At 50.0% G+C, this 14665-nt stretch overlaps 1 protein-coding gene across 1 annotated transcript in view; it reads left to right on the top strand.

Annotated features, from left to right (window-relative positions):
• Positions 1–12077, top strand: part of VASH2 (vasohibin 2) — a 31198-nt gene extending 19121 nt beyond the window's left edge. The window contains exons 6-8 of the mRNA XM_026048395.1: positions 2487–2868; positions 5068–5183; positions 11772–12077. Of these exons, the coding sequence (XP_025904180.1) occupies positions 2487–2868; positions 5068–5183; positions 11772–11841 (568 nt within the window). The 3' untranslated portion in view covers positions 11842–12077. The remainder of the gene's footprint in view (positions 1–2486; positions 2869–5067; positions 5184–11771) is intronic.
• Positions 12078–14665: the final 2588 nt, after the last annotated feature.

The raw sequence follows: 14665 nt of genomic DNA, 5'->3' as shown, positions 1-14665 counted from the left end.
TTGCAGCCTCTCCAAGACCTTGTGGCAGAAGTGTGTGTATGTGTGGCAGGTGGCCACAAAAGCTTTGTGTGGACTTAATAGAAAGGTAGTTGGAGCATGGAGGGAAAACCCCTTTATTACTAAAGGGAAAAATAGTGGTGATGTTTGAAAGCTTCCCAGGTGTTAATAAAAGACACTGCTTTTTCAGTTGCACAGAATAATAAATACAAAGAGGAGCTTCCACAAGAATCCATCCATGGGACAGAAATTATTGTAATCTGACTTTGATTTATACAGGATGTTCCTTTTACGGCCCAGAGCAGGGTGACCTCCTAAATGAGGTGACTGTGGGCTGGATTTTTCAGTGGATATAATGGTGCAGGGCCTGATTCTGACCTTGCAGAGTATTTGTAATCTTAAATTCTGCTGATGGTGCATGGGATTTATTCATTGTTTTTGGTGGAGTTGGTTCTGATTCAACAGGTTCAGCAGGACCACCGAAGGCAGCGGAGTTGCTTCTTGTTTGCGTGAGTGCAGTGTTAAAGCACCATGAGCATTTCTAATGGGTGCCCAGCGTTCCTGTTTGATGTAGATGGGCCAGGCCTTATCTAAGCTTGGCTGTATCTAATGCTTGGTGAATTGTCTCTGCTGCCCTGAGATCTGTGCTCTGCTCTGTGCTCTTGTCCRGATTATCTCTCGAGTAGATACTGAAGTGTGAAGCCCAAAGCCCTCTTTGTTCCTGCACCTTCTAATGCATTTCTCAGAGCTGCTAGTGCTTATGATACCCGGCTGTGAACACAGCTAAGCGTGTTTGAGCACGGATGCTTGGCTGTGGTTGTCCTGGAGATGCAGCCAGCGGGTGCGGKGGATTTTTGTTTGGCTGGGTTTTAAATCGGTGCTTTTGACCTCAGAGTCTGGGTGTTTTTCAGGAATTYCAGTACCATGTTCCTGAGCTGTGTTCGCCTTGGATAAACAGTCTGAAGGTGTGAGTTTGGGCGGGCGTCACGTGAGTGGCACACTGTTTGGAGAAATTGCTTGGAGATGGATGAAGGTCACATTTGGGTGCTTTTTTTCTTTTTGGCATTCCTGTACATTAAAAAAAAAATGTGAACTGTGGAGTGCTAACGGGGAGCAGAATCACAGCTAGGGATKCGGCACTGCTGCTGTGGTGAGGCGTCAGGCTGGGCAGAACCAGAATTGTGGCGGTGGTTTATTTTAATGGTCTRTATTTTGCCTCCCTGCACTGTGTGTTCGGAGGCTCGTGGTCRGCATCAGAGTTGTGCTGGCAGCGCCGCCGGGAAGCGCAGCAGGGCGCAGGCCGGAGGCTCCGGGCCTGGGCGCCGGGCTCGCGCTGAGGCCGCGGCGGCTTCATCCCCGCGGATCCTGGCTCGGCGCCCCGGGCAGCGGCCAGGCCCGGCGGTCCCTGCTCACGAGGCAGGGAACAGGACCGGCGCCAAGTCACGGCTGCCGGTGTCATGAGGGAGGAAGCAGTGCGGCGCAGGCCGTGCCGTCCCCGCGGCCCTGACCTTGGAAGGGAAGGCAGCTGCCTGCAGAGCCGGGGAATCCTTCTTGGAGTGAGGCGGGTGCCAGCTGTCCGTGTGGATTAACAGCAGGGAGCTGCAGGAAACGTCAGCGTTGACGCAAACTGAGCCTCTCCTCCTGCCTTTTCGAGAGCCATCGTGGTCCCGAGGAAATGGTTGGACCCCTACGTGTAGTTCCCAACCGAGATCAGGTATTACTTCCTTACAAGTGTTGGTCCCTGTGCTTCCCACGTGGTGCCTTTGAAAGAGCTGGCTGGAAATTTAGGAACAAACTCTGTGGCTGGGTTGATTCCTACTTGTTTATTAAGTACACACAGCTAGGCGCAGATGTTATCTGGAGAAAAATGGGGACCTGGGAGCCTTTCTTGACTGCGTCCCAGCAGTGGGTTTCAAGTACAACATGTAAAGATGTTCTGTACCAGGAGCAGCCAGACCAAGGGTCCATGTATAGATTGAACCATGTCCATGTATAGATTGAAAGCTAGGACTTGTCTTGTCCTGGAGAGGAATAAATTCCGATCCATGATACTGTGTGAAGGCTGCAGGGAGGTGTGAAAGTGTGAGCAGCAACAACCTGAGCCATACCAAGCTCCAGTGTGGAACTGAAACGCCATTCCCTTTTGGGGACAAAGCAATTTGGGACTGGTATCAAGTAAGGGAGGTCCCAAGGATCTGGGGTGGGGGGCTCATCTCTCTGCTGGCATCCTAAACTGTCCAATTTTCCCTCCTACTCTTTGCCTTAACTGTAGATAAGTCAGGCCCTTTCCTGGCTCAGTAATTGCATCTTATTCTCCAGACAGTATCAGGGTATTGGTGGTGGTTACTGTTCTGGGGCACAGTGCGAATGAATTCATGTTTGTAAGAAAGCATGAGCCCTGACAGTGAAAACTTCTAAAAATGTCATACAGACATAATTGTTTTGTGCCCTTCTCAGACCTCTTGTTGCCTTGACGTAGTGCATGCCAGATACTTGACGAATGGGCAGCCCTCCGTGGAACGATTCCCCATCAGCTTTAAAACCCACTTCTCAGGGAACTATTTTCATCATGTGGTGCTTGGGATTTACTGCAATGGCCGGTATGGCTCGCTGGGCATGAGCAGGCGATCAGATTTGATGGACAAACCTTTAACTTACCGAACTCTGAGTGACCTCATCTTTGAATTTGAAGACTCTTACAAAAAGTACTTGCATTCAGTGAAAAAAGTAAAAATCGGATTATACGTCCCGCATGAGCCGCACAGCTTTCAGCCCATCGAGTGGAAACAGCTGGTCCTCAATGTATCCAAGATGATGCGCACAGATGTCAGGAAGGAGCTGGAGAAGTTTGCCAGGGATATGCGAATGAAGGTAGGTCTGTGAGCATGGGGGCAGCTTCCTTACTGCTCGGGATGCTTGGGAGCCATTTCAACAGGCCGGTCCTGGTCCTGGTGAGACTAAAGTGCATCAGGTGCGATGGGGCTGTGCTGAAATCTATTTTGGTGGTTCTACACTCCAGTGTGTCTTTGAGCACTGTTAAATAACTTTTTTTTTAACTATAAGACCTATCCTTCAGTTTAAGAAACACTTGAGGCCTATAACTGTCCCTGGGTGCAAGGAGCTATTGCACGGGTCATTGGTGCTATGTCTGGAAGAAGGTGGTCGGGAAGACTGAGGGCCACCTCCCATTCCCTCCTTGCTCCCCATATAAGGCCGGTCAGGCCTGTCCTCTGCCGAGGGCATGAGTTGTCCCTGGGGGAACAGGGGCAGGAAGGCAGTGGAGGGATTGTGCCGTGCTCCAAACTCGGCCAGTGGAGGACGAGCAAGCGGTGGCTCCCGAGGCGGAGGGGAGGCGGCCCTCTTCTCTACCCCGTTAGCAGTGCCGAGTTAAGTCTGCAGAGGAGTTGCACTGAAAATGAGGTAAGCCACCATCTGYGGGGTATGACAGGCACGTGGTGGGTGACTCCTCTTGGAGGGTGCTGTTGGGTCACCCCCTTGCTGCGTGTGTCCCACCGTCGGCGGGCAGGGCTATTCCCGGGCTAAATCGGGAAGTCGGCTGCGTGGAAAGGATGAGGAAAATGAACCCTTAGAAGGCTTGTGCTTCCCTGCTGGCTGTTCAGGCTGATGGGGAACATGGGTGAGCTGCTGCCCTTTCTGAGGATTTGGCTGCTGTTCCTGACCCTGTCCCAAGGACTGCTTTGGTTTCCACTTGGAGTGAGAGGGGATTTGATGCCTTTCCAGCCATCTGTTGGCAGTTGGAGCAGAGCAGGTGGACTCGCCAAGTATGGGGCTGGACAGGCTGTGGAGCTATGCGGAGTCGGGTCCAAACTATTCCGGGTTCCCGCTCCCTGCTCTGCTGAGGAATGGCCCATGTTCAGCAGCTGTGTGTGGTTTGGGGGGAGGTGAAGCGGCCTGATCCCGAGCTTGGGGTGGGAGGGCTGCCTGGGCAGTTGGGCTGGCATCTGCAGTCCCTGCTGCCCCTGCTCCCAGCCTAACCAAGGGGTTCTGAATGGTAAGAGGAAGGTGCGAGGTGACCTTCATTCTCAGCCACTCGCACACGCCAGGTGCCAGCGGGAGTTGGGGRTGCATCGGGGTGAAGGGGACAGCGGTTGGGTGCACCAGGACTCTGCATGTGCTGAGACTCTGCAGTGCTTGTGTGTTAACCATGAAAGCACCTGTTGTGCTGGGATGAGGACAGAGCTTCTCTGTGGGTTGGGGACACATGGAGGGCACGGAGGTGGCAGCGGAGGAGCCTGAGGCGCTYGGCAGGTCCCAGCCCAATGTCTCAAGGTCAGGACTGAGGCTCTGAACTGTCTCTAATTTTGCACCTATTAGTTAGTGTTTAATGCAGTCTGGCCCCACTGATGTTGGCTACAGCAATTCCCTTGAGCTAGATCAGAATTTGAGCTATTTCATTTAGTGTGCTCACATTGTGGGGGTGCTGGTTTTCAAGCACCAGGTCTTTAAAAATAGCCCAGAAGATGAATACTATGCTGATGGACTCCTGAGCTTTGAGTAAAGGGGATGTAGAAAAATGTGTGAATGGATATGAGACTATTAAAAGGTCTCAGTCCCTAGAATCAACCACCTGCCTTACAGACAAATGGCCTTTGTATGTGAAGGGAGAAATTGGAGCATGGAATGTGGCTGCATGAGACCCCTTCAGTTGAGGGTCAAAGCAACATCTTGTTCCTTGCTCCTGTCAGCTCTGAAGGAAGATATGCATGAATTGTGTGTGTGTACGTACACACAGACACAGACACACACACACACACCCCATCTATCTATGGCTTATTTAGCTGGGTACTGAATTATTGACACCAAACAGTTTTTGTAAGGGGCCCCTGAACAGCTATCACATGATCTTGGTACCTGTTAACTGAGAAGTTTTAGGTACCTGTTAGGTGGGACTTGAAGGGGAGAGAAAGAAAGACGAYAACAATAACAAAATGAAGGGGCTAAAGATTTTTTGTGTGCCATCCTTGGTCCTATGTTAATCTTATTTAGCTTATTTAAACAAATCTTTGCCATCACTGAGTGGTGTTTCCTTCCCTCCTGTGTCTCTTGCAGATTCTGAAGCCCTCAAGTGCCCACTCTGCAGTCAAAGAGAGGTCTCGGGGCAAGTCCCTGTCCCCTCGCCGAAGGCCGGCCAGCCCTCAGAGGCGGCCCTGCAGAAGAGACAAATCGTGAGTATTCCTGCACTCCTGGGGCTGCCATAACTAGCTCAAAACTTCTTGAGGGTGATGACATTACATTAATCTTACTGTTCAAAACTTGCTTCTGCTCACTAGCCAGTATAGGAAAAGCGCAATGAGTATCTTGGTTACCTGGAAAGTTCTAGAAACCTCTGCTGCTCATGCCCTGATGTTGCTGTTGTTCCTGCTTTGCTGCTGCCTGGCTGCTTTTCTGTGCTGTGACCTCTGAGGCCTGGATGGGCTCCGTCTGACTCTGCCTGGTTTTGAATTGCTGTGGAAATGTGTTTCACTTTTCATTTCTTTTGGAGAAACTAAGAAGCTAGGCTGGGATGTAGGAGACCTTCACAGAAGAGAAAGCAGTATGATCACGCTTAAGGGTCAGAAATAGCAGCCCCTACCCCCTTGTGGTGGTGGGGTGTCCTTGTTATCATGGTCACTCAGATAAAAATTGGATTCTCTGTGATTAGCTCTCGTATTAGGTTGTTCTGCTGATACAGCAGTTCTCACTGTGAACTGCCCAGCTTGCAGAGAATGTGGGAAAAAAAGGAGTATTTTATTGCCAAGGCAGAAATACGACTGACTTTGGATACTGTGATTTCTCTAATGGTTTAAGAAACAGACTGCCTTTACCGTATATAGTATGTAATTAATCGTTTCCCTTTTACAGTGCAGGCAAGGGCTGGCCAACTGCATGTGACACCTCTACATGGCTAAAATTATGCCCCAGGCCCTGGGCTTTGGAGCGGTGCCCCCGTTCCAGCTGCGCGCCGCGTGCCCGGGGCTGCCCCGCTGAAAGCCTATCCGTGACCCAGATTAGCCACGTGTTTATGGCCATCGCTGCTTAAGCAGGCTCCCAGACTTCTGCCTCAGCACTTATTTTAAAGCAGCTAACAAAGATATGAGAGTGGTTTTCTAAAGATAACCTGAAGAGACTTCAGCAGCGGATGATTTTTGCAGCAGGTTTTTATTTTTCCATGTGACTTCATACTGGGTCCCCAGTGCTATACTTGAGCCTGTCACTGACAGCTCCTTGTTTAGTGTGTGGATCATTATAGCTCTAACAGGCCCCGCTGCTCCCGGCTCTTTACCTCTTAGAGTCTTTTGAGGCAGGGTTTTCCCTCTTCAGTTTCCAAGACTGTTTAGGCAGTTGCTGGAGTGAATCACGTACGTTTGGAAAGAAGAGGGAATCTTGCTGGGCCTGGGAAGATGAGCCAGTTGGAGGGTTTTGAGGGAGCTGTGTGGTCACTCGGGCTGCTGGCTGCCTCTCGRCTACTTTGCTTTTACAGGGCGGAAGGAAAAGAGAAGTTTAAGCAGCCCCCCTGGGGCTGTGCAGCAGTGTGGGCAGTGCAGACTAGGCAGGCGGCTGTATCTTCTGCAGCCTATGGTGGGAATGGCCCTGCTAATAGGCCTTGTTTTGGGGCTGTCGTGTGGCTTAAAGTCACCCTCCTTACCCTGCGGGATGCTCTGGGAGGCAGACTGCCTTGATCATGGGAATGCTGGAGCCTTGACCTCCTTGGCCTCTCATTATCCATCTATGGAATTGTCTGTATTGGCAAGACAGAGCTCTCCATGGGTGCACTTATTAATCGTTACAGCTATGGGTGGAGTTGTTAAAGGCTGAAGCACGAAGCCTGTGCCTGACAAGGCAGTTTTATGTTGCTGCTGCTGCTGCTTAGCTGTGTGAACACTGGTGAGTTCTGTGCCCTGTCTGCTTCAGCTTGCTGYCCTAAGGTAGGGATGACTTGGATTCATCTCCAGGGCACAGAATGAGGCTGTTTGAAGGATTTTTAAGGAACAGAGTGGGAGAATGCCTTGGGCTAGTCTCAAATTGGCCTTTAATTAGAGTTGGTTGGCTTGCTTGGAGTGGTGTCTCTAAGCGGGGATTATARGATTCCAGGCAGGGAAAACCTGAGGCATGCGTATTTACTTTGCCCTCCTCTTTGGGGAATAAACTCTTCCCCTATATAACTCCTCACTGAATAGCTAACGAGCAGAGGGATCCACATTCTCTCTCTCCTGTTATCCACCTCAGTGCTGCTGCTGGAATGATCTGCCTGTGGAGCAGCAATGTTCAGAGCTGGGTCCCGGGTGGAAGCCACAGCAGGACGCACCGAGGCTGCTGCTCCCAGACACTTGCAGAGCACTGAGACGTGTCTAGGGCTTTTATCTGTATAGCTGCATACCAAAGTCAATGGCTGTTGTAGCTGCATCCAGTTTTGTTTGCATTTTGAGAAGGTGACTGGAGGTGGTTGCCTGTTAGGTTGATCACAGGAAGAAAAACCTCAGTGCTGCCAGCTGTATCCTGGTCCGTATCCTAACATTGTGCCGCAGGATATTTACCCTCCTGACCCGAGAAAGGTGCGTGGCAGCAGCGTGGGGTGGCAGCAGCGTGGGGTGCTGTGCTGTGGGGCAGGCGCTTGATGCTGCCCCATGTCAGACCCCTGGGATGTCCCCGCCCCAGGGAGCAGGGCGGCCTGAGCCCGGGGCAGCCCTTCCCGCTGTGGTGAGGAGGTGGTTCCTGAACGTGTCTGGCACAGGGTGCCCACCCCAAACCTGGAGCTAGCAGGTTTAGATGCTGAGCGCCTCACTATTGCCCTGGCACTCTTAACACTTCAGTTAGGAAAGGTGGTGTGAAGCGACAGCTCTTTCAGTAGCTGACTTTTGTTGGTACTTGAGAGYGAGTCTCTGAAGGCTTTTGAAAGCTGCTTAGATACTGAAGAAATGCAAAATGTGCGTGTGCCTTCCTGGAGCCCCCAGCTGCCCCTGGTCCCACAGGCACTGGGGATACAGGCACCTAGAAGGGGTCTTCCAAAGGGTTCTGATTAGTGATTTTTAGCTTTGTGATTTTAGTGATTTAGCTTTGAATCTCGCCATAGGAGTAGCAGTGTGTTCTGTGTGGGCCATTTAGCCACACGAAAACTCACYGTTGTAAAAGGGATAGCAGAGAAAACTGGTTTCTTGAGGTCCAGTGGTGCTCCTGGGTGCACTGGCGGCTGCAGGGCTGGCTTTGGCTTTTGTCCCGGCTGCAGTGACCTGCAGCCGGTTGGGMGCTTCCTGCTGGGGACACAACCGCTTCAGTTCCAAAATTAGGTTTCTGCTGGTGTCTGCGCTGCTGTGGGAGGCTCTGAGGTCCCAGGGGTGAGTGCCTGCAGGGGTGAGCCGAGTGGCGCACGCCGAGCAGCAGCCGGCAGCGGGGCAGAAAGAGGAGAGGCTAAGTGGCGCATTTTCTSCTGTATGTTGATGGGATCCTTGAGAACCAGTACAAGAGGGATGTGGAGCTGCTGGRGAGAGTCCAGCGCAGGGCTACCAGGATGATCAGRGGCCTGGAACATCTGCCCTRTGAGCAAAGGCTGAGGGAGCTGGGCCTGTTCAGCCTGGAGAAGAGGAGGCTGAGGGGGGACCTGATCAGCGTGTATAAATACCTCAAGGGAGGCAGTGAGGAGGAGGGGGGCGGCCTCTTTTCAGTGGTGGGCAGGGATAGGACTAGAGGAAATGGCTTCAAACTGAAGCATCGGAAGTTCCACAGGAACTTAAGGAAGCATTTCTTCACTGTGAGGGTGACAAAGCACTGGAACAGGCTGCCCAGAGAGGTTGTGGAGTCTCCTTCTTTGGAGATCTTTAAAACCCGCTTGGATGCAGCCCTGTGCCACGTGCTCTAGGTGACCCTGCGTGAGCAGGGGGGTTGGACTCGATGACCTCTGAGGTCCCTTCCAACCTTCGGCATTCTGTGATTCTGTGAACCTGATTGCAGTGAGAGGCCTTTGTGTTGTGCGTAGAAAAGGAAAGACTTCTAGACAAGACTTTGGGTTTTTTTTAAGGCTAAATTCCCTGCTAGATAACAGCAGTGCTTGTTGACAGTGCGTTTTGTCCCTTTATGGATCTTATTTGCATACTCTAATTACAGCTTTTTAGAGCTTATGTGGGAGGAAGGAGAGAAGCTTTTTGCACGAGTGAGCAGATAAGGAAGGGCTTAAGGTGTTGGCTGGAGAGGGGCCTCTCCTGCTGATGGAACTGCTGTAATAACAGCTGCCTCCTGCCAGCAATAAACTATATGGGCCTCCGGGGGAGGGCCCTTGTGAAAAATACTTAGGATTCATTGCGGTGAAGTGGTGGCTTTGATGGCTTTTCTGGAGGATGGGGGCTAAAGCCAGGCTTAGGGGCGCCAGGGGCTCAGCCCTTTACCTGGTTCCTTGCTGCTGGTGGTGCTGGTTCCTTGCTGCTCGTGTTGCACAGGTGCCTGTGGTGGCATTTTATTGAGGCAGGAATGTGCTCCCAAACGGGCTCCTGCCTCCCCGCTCCAGCATCCGTGCGCGCTTCTCTGTGCGTGAGGCCAGGCGTGCGCCTAGCCCTAACCTTATCCCAATGGAGAAGCACTGGGATACAGAGAGCTCCATGGCTTTGAGCCCTGAGCAGCAAAGGGCCACGCTGTTCTGCACCTCCCCTGCCACCGGGCTGTGTGACCTTCCAGCCTGTGTCTTTGCGTTCCGACTCCCAGCAGCRGTCGGCTCCCAGTTCACTCTGCACCCGACCGAATGGCAGTCTCAGTTGATGCTGCTGTTTGTTAGCAAACTGCCTAACCCCTTAAAGAGGAGAATTATGATCTAGGCTCTTAGAACAAAATCCGTCCTAATTCATTCTGAGCACAGTTACAAGTGAAACATAATAAGGTTARATTAGGCGTAAGAATTCCTCATTATGTGGCACAGCTGAAATGATACTATGGAGAGGGATCTCCCCAGCTGTTGTTTTCCACAGAAAATCACCAAGTATCAAACAAAGCAAGCATTAAAAGCAAATGTTAATTAGCACTTTATCCTGCAAATGCTTCATGTTGCATGTGCGGCTACAGGACCTATGGGGTATCTTGCAGGTTGGGGGCAATAGGCAGTGCGAGCCCCCTAAGTTGCTGTCACATGGGTCTCGGAGCAGGTCATTGCTGAGCTGAGCCTCACGCCAGCTTCTAGCGTGCCCCCTTGCCCATCTTCTCCTGTGCCCAGAGGTAGGAGGGGGCAGTGTGTGGCAGACCACGGGGCTGGGGCTGCAAAGCAGCGCTTTGTTCAGTAGGAGCATTTGGGGCTGGAGGAGCCCGGGTTCATCCAGGCTGGGGAGGAAGGGTGATGTGAGAGCCTGGAGCAGTTGCTGCTCCSCAGGGCCGTTTCCTCCTCACTTGGACATTTGAGGCTTAGCACACGTGTGCTCTGTGCACGGGCGCTGGCCGGTGCCCTTCYGGCCTCGTTAGGTGACTGGGGCAACGTGGCCTGGTTGTAACCTTGGTCGCTGCGTAGGGGGCATCCTGCTTGAGGTCGTGGCCCTGCCAAGGAGGAACAGGGACGCGAAGCCTCCGCTCCAGCAGGTTCTTCCCTTTCCCAAGCTCCCCAAGGGGGCAGATGTTGAGGAGGACRCTCTGCATGCGGCCGGAGGACGCTGATGAAGAGGCAATGGGCTGGTCCCCTCAGGAGGCAGTGCCTCCCCTGCTCTCTTTGATCGTGGGAGAAGCTTCTAGAACCATCTAGGCTTTAACTGGAAGCATGTTTTGAGGTGGAGGGAGGGGAGGGAAAAGGGGTGGGCACGTCGGAGGCTCCTTGCCTCTATCTGAGGAAGGAAGAAAGGGCACTTCTTCCTTCACTATTCATTTCATGAAGGAAGCTTCACGCAGTGCCTCTCACTGGTCTCGGGCTTCTGCATGAGCTCAAAGGGATGGAGCTTTTATCTTTTTTTCTGGTCAAATTGTCCCTGTGCTGAAGGAATAAATTGGAAAAATCCAAATTACTTCACCAAGGCTTCTTGGGTGCAATCCCTTCCTGCATGGAARGTGCTAGAGGATAGTTAGCTGAAGAAGTCCTTACTAGTTAAGGTGAGTAATAAATAGGCTGTTGGCCTCCAGCGACTGCTGCCAAAGTGGGGCTGGCTGTGTGGATGGAGAGTTAAACGTTGGCTTTGCATGTGCCAATTTGCAGGTGGCATCTGCTGCACAGCAGGTGAAGACCAGCCTAAGAGCTGGAAAAACAGGTCTAAGGAGCTGTAGGAGAGGAGGGCCCCAGAGCACCTACCAGCTTCACATTTTACTAGTTGGGCTTTTACTGTTTGGGCAGTCAAGTGATCCTGGGAGGATCTGTTCATAGGGCTGAGTGTGGAAACAGCTGAAAGCCTGGAATAAACCTACAGGTTGGACACCTCCTCTGACTATAAATCATGGGCATTATTTAGCTTTATTAACTCTGCAGGATTTCTTCCATTGCTTGCTGAACAGGGAGACTGCTACCTCCACAGGTTTCATTTGCTTAAGGTTGTGAATATATTTTAATGACCTAATACTATATATGGAGGTATGGATTCACCTCCCTGCCTTTGGTTGGCATTGGGGTGGGCACTGTTCTTTGGGCTGCTTGACTTCAGAGGGAACCTACCCAACCAGCTCATGCAATGCTTGGTWACATGATGGAAGTTCAGGAAACGGCCCTGGAGATGGGAGCCGTAGCCCCGTGCGGGGCTGTTTGGGAGCAGGCTGGTCCTGCCTTGCCAAGGCGCCGTCGCGGCGGGCCCCGCTCGCGGCTCAGCTGCTCCCTGCTTTGCCTGCAGGCCCGCCGTGCTGGACAAGAAGGCGGATCTGGCGACGCTCAACGAGGTGGGTTATCAGCTGCGCATCTAGCCCAGGCCTGCGCTTCCCGCCGCGCTCCASCCGCACCGAGGAAGAAGGCATGGGACTATTCGCAGCTCGTGGACCTTCTCATTAAAGTTGTGCCGGAAAACAGCATAGGAAACTTTCTTTGGTGGCAATATTTATTTTCTTTCAGTTCATGGAAATGGCATCAGTAAAGAGAACCTAAAATTATGCTTACCAGGAGATGGGATTTTTTCTTCCATCGTTGGAGGCAGTGGTTCCCAGTGGTACATGGGTTTAGTTATAATTGTTTTTATTATTAAATGAATTTGGGCGCCGTGCTGGGTGGTGGCACTAGGATGAGTATGAAATGATATTTAGTACTAAGATGTACTGAGGTACAGTGGTTTTTAAAAAAAAATGTTCAGTATTAATATTTAATTCAGCAATAAAAAGTAGTGCAGAGGTGGCGTGAGTTCTTGAAGTGTCAACATTACCTCACTAAACTTAATAGATATGCAAAACTGTCAGTATTAGTGTTTTGTAACTAATTTATACTGTCTCCTAGCATTTCTGGTAGCATTGAAACAGCACTGGATGCGCTCTGCCACCTGTGTTACTATTTTATGCATGTTGCTGAAAAAGGTTAACGTATAATATGCAAGTGTACTCTTAAACACTGACATCTTATTATAAAGAAGATGAAGTTTAGTTGTTTTTTTAAATGATTGACCAATTTTTTWAAAAACTTTCCTAGTTTTTTTATACTTTGTCACAAGCTTTTAGTCTTTCCAAACTACATTGCTGAAGCACAAAACATGGAGACTGCTGTTTTATAGAGACAACAAGAGTTCACTGTTGTGCCAGTTTTTCTTGTACATGTTCTTAGAATAATGCAAAAAACCTGTCAGATTTGCTACTTTGAGTCTTTACATTTTTCTCTCAGTGCTTGTGTGTACCTAGGAACCTTGTCCTTGAAAGGCTGAGCAGCCCCAAGGGTCATGTCTTGACATCTTATATTAAGATCAGACATTGCAGACTGAAGTTTTGCTTCCCTCATGCTACTACGGGGGTTAGTTCTTCCTCTGTGCATTGTAGCAACCCGAGAAGAGAATGTGTGGTGTTTGAAAGAGGTTCAGCACTAAAACAGTTGTGTGGTGGAAAGGGCAACAGCTCCAGCCTGTTGCTGTCCTCCCTGCCCTGGCCTTGTGCCGTGGGGCCTGTCCTGGGAGCGGTAACRAAGGCCGTGTTCAAGGGATAGGGCAGGACCTTTGTGGGGGACAGGATTCACATGGAGAAGTTTTCAGGAATGCAGCACTTGGATGTCTCCAGAGAACGTTTCAGGAGGTGCCKAAGTGGAAGCCGAATCATTCTGGAAGTGCAGCCTCTCCCTGTTGTGCTTGTAGATAAACAGAGCTCTTGTACCTCCCTCTTGGGCTTTGGGTATTGGAAGCCCGGAGAAGACAGAGCCTCATAATGCACGGATGGCAGCGTGTGCTCAGGCTGCATGGGTGAAGCTCCTAGATGACTTCTTGGAGCAAGCAAGGATGAAGTGAACACAGAGGAGATAGATGAGCAGGTAGCAGAGACCTCCTTGCGCAGGGAAGTCAAGGGATCTCACTTGCCTGGGACAGGAGGATGACAGGGAGAGTCACTAACTCTGAACTGTAAAAYGTTTTCCAGTAAATGGGCCTTAGAAGGCCAGAAAGCAGACATCTCAAACCTCTCATACTTGTTATACTTAAGCTTTGATCAAAGAGGGAGGCCTTTTTCCATCCCTTTTCCCCTAGCCTTTCTTACTCCTCTGTTCCCAATGAGAATTTTTCAGTCGGGGTGAAGCTGAGGACTACAAGGGCATACCCTTGGCACAGGACAGGAGTCCTTGTTGTAGAATTTGCCAAGAGGTGCAGAATTTCAGTTCTAACCTTTGTGCTGCTCAGTGTTTTGTGACCTAAACATTTCTTTCATGTATCCTATAGATTTCTCCTGAGGAAAGTGATGTGAAAAATTGTTAAATCTTGATAAATGGTAGCTGTAGCACCAGGTTAGCCAATGCAAGTTTTTTTTTTTTTTCTATGAAATCATGGTTTACTTCAACTTTAAGCAAGGGTGGTTGGTATACAGTTTTTACCAATATCCAGAGCAATTAGAACTATTATCTCTGAACCTCTAACTTATACTGAAACTTTTCTAAGCTGTAGAGCTGTGTGATAAACTACTTCTGGGGTGGTTCTTGTTTTGATATTCAGCTGAAATATTCTCATCTTCTCTTGAAATGTGCTTATGATGGCATTTGTCCTACCTGTGGTTCTAGTGACTCTTTTTCTAGCTCACTCCAGTGGGGGTAAGTAGTAGAGARAAAAAAAACCTTGTGCATGATTGTTTTGCCCTTTTGTTTTTTTTTTCTTCCCATCACTTGTATGTTTATATACAGCATGAAACTTTAATAAACAATCATAGTCTTTTTTCTAAATGCCTGAAGCTATTCTTTTAAACATGAAATGTTGTACCACACTGTCCAGAGTTYGATATTTGAAAAACTATCTACATTGCTTTAGCCTGCAGTCTCAAGACATGACAGAGGGGAATCAACTGAAGCTTRTTAAGAGTATTAAATATCTATCTCACCTACTCTGTTTTAACAAAGTAAACACTAAACTTTAGAGAAGTATTACTAGACTATGCTAATAAAAACAAACTTGTCTTAACTCCCTAAACTGGAACAAAGAACAGGTTAAGGATGTGTGGAACATAACCTGCGGCCAGGGATGGCAATCCTTATTATGATCCCAACCCCAACCTCTACTACAGGAACAGAAACTCTTAAAGCACTATGGTATTTCTTCAAGTGCTCTCTCTCTAGTTCCCTGAT

The sequence above is a fragment of the Nothoprocta perdicaria genome, unplaced genomic scaffold, assembly GCF_003342845.1.
Source record: "Nothoprocta perdicaria isolate Ctin4 unplaced genomic scaffold, notPer1 scaffold_54, whole genome shotgun sequence".
Lineage (NCBI taxonomy): Eukaryota > Metazoa > Chordata > Aves > Tinamiformes > Tinamidae > Nothoprocta > Nothoprocta perdicaria.
Note: the sequence above shows the minus strand (reverse complement) of the source record. Positions and strands in the feature narration are given on the sequence as shown.